General features: G+C 35.1%; 1 protein-coding gene across 7 annotated transcripts in view; it reads left to right on the top strand.

Moving 5' to 3' along the window:
- The first annotated feature begins 2,147 nt into the window (after positions 1-2,147).
- polybromo (protein) overlaps positions 2,148-6,010 on the top strand; it is a 55,578-nt gene continuing 51,715 nt past the window's right edge. For 6 of the 7 annotated variants that reach the window (XM_089240336.1, XM_089240333.1, XM_089240335.1 and 3 more), the window contains exons 1-4: positions 2,148-2,315; positions 3,771-3,893; positions 4,599-4,696; positions 5,222-5,369. In XM_089240336.1, the coding sequence (XP_089096462.1) occupies positions 3,804-3,893; positions 4,599-4,696; positions 5,222-5,369 (336 nt within the window). In that variant the 5' untranslated portion in view covers positions 2,148-2,315; positions 3,771-3,803. The remainder of the gene's footprint in view (positions 2,316-3,770; positions 3,894-4,598; positions 4,697-5,221; positions 5,370-6,010) is intronic. The other variant, XM_089240332.1, reaches the window with a different exon arrangement.

Genomic DNA, 6,010 nt, shown 5'->3' with positions numbered 1-6,010 from the left:
AAAAAATCGTGCATTAAAAAAAAATACCATATGATATCTTTTTGGTGATGCCCCTTTAGTACTGATGCCCTAAGCACGTGCTTAGTTTGTTAATGATTAATCCGGCCCTGTGACTGTGCACATGATTTCTCTGGAATGAATGTTTCAAACAAATATTTAAAAATTTTTCACACGTATTTTAGTTCATAGTATGGCTACAACATGAACCTATATTTTTGATACAATATTGAAAACGATGTGAAAGGTTGAACTTTTCAATTGTGATTCATTTCTGTGTGGCTACTCCCTCATTATATACTACTTTTATCCGCATGAACAGAATAAAATTAATAAAACTGCTTGCTACCACATCTAGCGATTTTTATCACTACAAGAATGCGTATTTTGGAAGCTACAACTGAAATTTTCTCAACGAGACCATAATAATTTACACAAAAATAAACTAATTTGAAATAATACAAATTTCATCCATTACATTAACTGGATGACATTGTGCCGCCTTCAAGCGCAGAATTTGCATTGATTGAAAATAATTTATTCCATTTTTTTACTGTATTCTATTACGTTTATTTTGCTCTTTTGTTATTTTCATGAATTAAAAATTAATCAAATTAAATTCAAACATATTTATATACTTCAGACAAATTTTGAATAACTATCTTCTAATGGAAAAACGGGCGGGGGGTAGAAAATTATTCATGTTCGCAAGAGGGAGCCATAGGAATGAGAAATGGTTGAAAGGGGTCCATGGACAAAAAAAGGTTGAGAATCACTGATGTAGATGATCGGTGGAGTAAAAAGATTTAAATCTCGTGAAAAGTTTCGATGTCCTATGCGTGTGGGGGAAAATCTAAATGAACGGCCATACTGTACCGGAGTCAACTTTTCTAGAGACATTTTGATAGGTTGATTCTGATAAAAGTGACGGGATAATATGTCTATGAAGTCGGAAGAGACTTTGTATTTGTATTTTGGGTCACATTCAATTCTGTCAGCTACTTTTTCAATATTATATCTGGCGGAATACTTCGTCACGTCCTACAGGACCTTCTGCCATCACAGAGGTGGCCACATCGGGTTCGTGCGCTTCCTCTCCTTTTTGCCTATCCAACATTAGTTCAAGTAGGCTTTTTATTTCGCCTACGTTTGTTTCAATTGCAGTAATGTGCTTGTTATTGTTACGCACATTATCACGAACGCCAGACTCATCATGGTTAAGGCTATAAACAACAAGATCGCGCCATCTTGACTTTGGTAGTACCGAGCATCTCTTTTCGCCGCTCCTAGCATGCGGCCCTGATTTCTGAGGACATTTGTATTTTGGGTCATTCAATTCCTGGAGAAACTCAAAACAGTCGACCTTGACCATCGAGTCACGCGGTCTGAAAACAATATATTATTCTATTTTTTAAATCTGATTTCAATTATACCGGTCATCATACTTGTTCATTGGCGTATGCATGGGCAGCGTACGCCCATGTGGCCGGTCCGCGGACCGGTACATTTATTTATACACAAACACATAGGAAACCCATCCATGGAGGCAAGGGCGTACGGGGGGGGGGATTGGGGGTCTGGTCCCCCCCGAAATGTGAGAAAATGACCGAAAAAAGGGAAAAAGATGGCCAAATCCATTGTTCTGTCACTTTAGTCCCCCCCCAAAATGAAAGTGGTCCCCCCGAACGAAATTTCTGGCTACGCCCCTGCATGGAGGAAAGAATAACTTAAAGTTATAACGTTAAAGTTGTAACGTAAAGTTAAAGTTATTCTTTCCTCCATGAAACCCATCAGTAATCAGTCATTCCCAGAGTTGCCAGATCCCCTAAAACATTTCCAGCCAAAATCATCCTGAAGCCCAAAATATTTGCACCTCATGTGGTGAGCTCTCGTAGTGATTTAAAGAAAGTAATCACAGCCATAGATTTTAATTCAAACATTTTGATGACTCAAATGATTTTAATGATTCCAATTCACTCACTTTTTTTTGAAACATTTAAAGAAAAAAAAGGTCAATAACGCCGTCGTTAAATCCGTAAAAAATCAAGGGTTTTTTTTTTTCGCCATTGATTGTCCCCTGAACGCCATCAAGAATGAACCAATCACTGCACTCGAAATCACTCACGCTACGAAACCCGTAGTTTTGACTGCAGCCGTGAGCGTTATTGATTTTTTTTTATTATTATTTCTGCTCTCCCCCCCATATCTAAGCCATAAATACAAACAGAATCAATCAATAGCTTCATCAACCAATTGAACATCAAACAGTTCGTCCTTGCAACAATGGCGGCGTGAAGCTACACTTGCATCACAAAGAGGTTCGTTCGATGTTATTGATTGTTACAATTGTTGTAATCAAAGATTGAATCTATTGTTTATTGTAACAATAGAAGAGATATGTGCATTTGCAAAATGGTCCTGGGCTATGGCTTCATTACCTCTTCAATGCTAACTTATATCTGATTGTAATTGCAACTACCATTGTCGAAAGATTTATAATTATAATTTAGTAATATCTTGATGATCATTATATGAAATATCCAATGTATATACTCAATGCATTTGAAAAAGTATGCAAAGTATGAAAATATTGAAATGCATATTTGTTATAAATTATATATTAACAAATTTTACTGTTCATGGGTCTGAGATGTTACTGATTATGCATAATGAAATACAAGTTCTCTTAATACAAATACAACTCTTAATCGAAGTTGGTGAGGAATGGCTACGCTCAACCCGTGGCCTTAGGAGTCATCTGATGTGGCCCACGATTTCAAACCTAATTTGGAACAGTTATAGTATAATCCCCTTTGTGATTTTTTTTCTTTGGCGAGAAAAAAACTAGGAAGCATGACGAGAGGTTGCCAAGAGTGAAAGAGAATTATGGTTTTGGACGTCTTTCTTGCCAAAGGAAAAAATCGCCTATGCATCACCTAAAAGAGAGGATAATACAATTTCTGTTAAAAACGAAAGAATGATGAAAAACAATGAAGAAACATTCAGGAAATAAATAAGGGATCAATATCAAATGTATAATATCCTAGACCATATATGGAATGAAAATAATAAAAACCTGGGCTCTATTTTAAATAATACAATGATCCCTCTATTCCCCCCCCATAAATAATAATAGTGGGCAGAAAAGAAATGGCTACGAAATTTAAGTGATTTGGAAAATGAGAAATGATGACGGATTTTATTCAAATGTTAAATTCAAAGATTTTGAATTATATTTCTTTCTTCCTGAGTTTTTGTCCGGGAAATTATTAAGCAGATTTTGTTGGGAGACCCTGTAATTTCACATGTGCCGCTTGTTGAATTTGTTGAGCTGACCTTGGCTTGTAGTGAATAACATGCTGCAACCTAGTTTTTATTGATGATCATGGAGTGAAACCATTAATAGGAAACCCTGTAGGCGAGTTGTTGCCTGAACCACAAAAAAATTAATGGAAAGATTTCGGACTGTTTATTCATTGTGAATGAGCGGTAAAACTCGATCGAAAATTTTGCTCATCACGTAAATAACAAGCATCTTTATGTGGCAGTAATCAAATAATACAATATTTGAGAGTGAAATGTGTGCTTATATGTAATCGTCTGGCTGGGTTTGTGCCACTTCATTGTGAAAGAATTATTTCCGACATGTCCTAGTTAATTTTTGTCTTTCTGTGTTTTGAATGATAGCTGTTCGTCAAAAATTATAAAAGATAAGAAAATATAATATGAATTAAGGGGTATTATTCTAATGTTCTTGTTCTTTTCCTACATAGTGAAAGTTTGAGATTAGCACTGAACAAAAAATCATGCCGAAACGCCGCCGTTCAACTATACTATCAGAAGACAGCAAAGACAGCAGTGATAGTTCTAAAAAACGAAGGACATATGTCGATATAGTGAGTATTTTTTTTTGTTTATATGAAAATTGGCTGACTGTATGCAGAATTGTATTTACTGGAGGTGGGGGGGAGCTAATGGTTGGCAAGTTTAGAGGGGGCAGCAAATTTGAAGAATGATTGGTTAAGAAAATTAGAGTGGGACCATAATGGTGGAATCTCTCGCCACAATCGATAAAACCATGAATCCATGTGACCTAGAGAATAAACAAGAGAGTGACTTAGAGAGCAAAGAGCAAAAGGACCAAGTTAATGATGATGGGAATAATCAAATAAGTGGCTTAGAGAGCAATGGGCTGTGTCAGTGAGCAATCGAAAGGGTGACTTCGAGAAAGTGTCAGCAAGGGAGTAATGTAGAGAGCGAGGGACCGGGTCAGTAAGTGACCAAAAAAGGGACCAAGTAGGTTACAGCCCAGGGTGGAAAATTGTGGCTGCAAAAATTAGGCTAGAAGGAAAGAAAGGCAGAAGCATTTGTTTGGCCCACAGGTGGCATAAGCTTAAACCCACCTCTTGTATCAAGACTTTGTAAATCACTTGCACAGGTGACTATCACAACGAAAAATCAGTATAGGCAACTTGAATGCTTATTCTACTTTTTTCCGGCATTGATTTGTGAAGTCTTTCTACACAGAAATTCTTATAATTTATACATGTCCATACTATATTTTAAGATTGAGTGATCATCTTTTGTTTTTCTTTTCCCAGAGTGCATTGTGTCTAGAACTTTACGATACCATCAGGAACCATAAAACAGAAGATGGCCGTTCCATATGTGAATCATTCATTAGGGCTCCAAACAGAAGGTATTCATAATTTAAATTTAGATCAAAGACCCCTGCATATTATCTGTCAATTTTTTTTTTCAAAGAGAAGTTTGAATCAATACATACTGTTTTAAATAGGCCTAATCCATATGAAATAAATGTTACCCAAAGTAAATAATGTCTTGTATTTATTAGTGACGATACACATTGTAATAATTGATATTTCAATGCAACTCCAAGATCTAACGAAGATCTAGCCACTCTTTGATACTGAAATCAATAATTGCATTATAAAAATGTAGGAGGAAATTCATTACTCCACAGCTTGAAATTGAAAAATTCAGATAAATTAATGTGAAGTCAAATTTAAACTTCCTTGCACTTATATCACAGAGGTGATTACAAAAATTGTGTGGTTCGCTATAATTTGTAGTAACACAATTTTTATTTATTTTACCAATGAATTTTGAATTATTTTATTGCTTAAATCTTTTGCGATATCAAACATATCATTAATGTACAAAATCGTATTTAGTCATTCTTTTCCCACCTTTTTATCTGTAGAAGTCTCGCAGATTATTATGACATTGTTTCATCCCCGGTGGATCTTACAAAAATTCAGCAGAAAATCAAAACTGAAGAGTATAATGATTTGGACAGTTTTTCTGCTGACATCGAGCTTTTGGTAAACAATGCAAAGTCTTATTACAAGGTATGATTTCAAGATTATTTTGTTTGTTGACAGAATCAATTTCATGTGAAATTTCACCTTTGTTTAATACGCTTGCTATGAATCTTTTTGACAAAGCATATTTTCTAACATATAGGACCTATAACTATCATTGAATTTATATCTACACAGAATTTTCTTATTTGTTTTGAATTTAAGTTATGCTACATTACTGACATAACAGGCAATTTTATAAGAAATTTAAGCTGTGTGTGGTGGACCACGTTGAAGTAAGAACGTCAAACAGTGTAAATATAGGTCACAATGAAGTGGTCACAAGGAAAATAGAAAGTGAAAAAAAATGAAAAATGGAAGTTCACAATGAAAATGGGTCACAATTATATTCCCACGAATGAATTTTTTTTTTCTTTTTACTAGTGGGCCAAAAACCTGTCCAGTTAACATGTTTAAAAAAGAAAAGCTTGGCAGTTTTTTTCATCCATTTTTCACAAACCTCTGTACCATACTTGATAGGTTCAAAAGAATGCTAAACAGAATAATAGGTCTGTCTGAAATTTGGTGCCTAAAAACCTGCAACATTAGCCCAAAATTAAGAATGTGTAATAGCAGTATTATCTGTTAAGTGTTTTTCAACTGCCAGTCCGCGAAAAATTCCACCCAAT

The sequence above is a fragment of the Pholcus phalangioides genome, unplaced genomic scaffold (assembly GCF_987345545.1).
Source record: "Pholcus phalangioides strain wild (caught in Gottingen) unplaced genomic scaffold, Ppha-v1.0 ptg000012l_1, whole genome shotgun sequence".
NCBI lineage: Eukaryota > Metazoa > Arthropoda > Arachnida > Araneae > Pholcidae > Pholcus > Pholcus phalangioides.
This window is presented reverse-complemented; position numbering and strand designations above follow the sequence as displayed.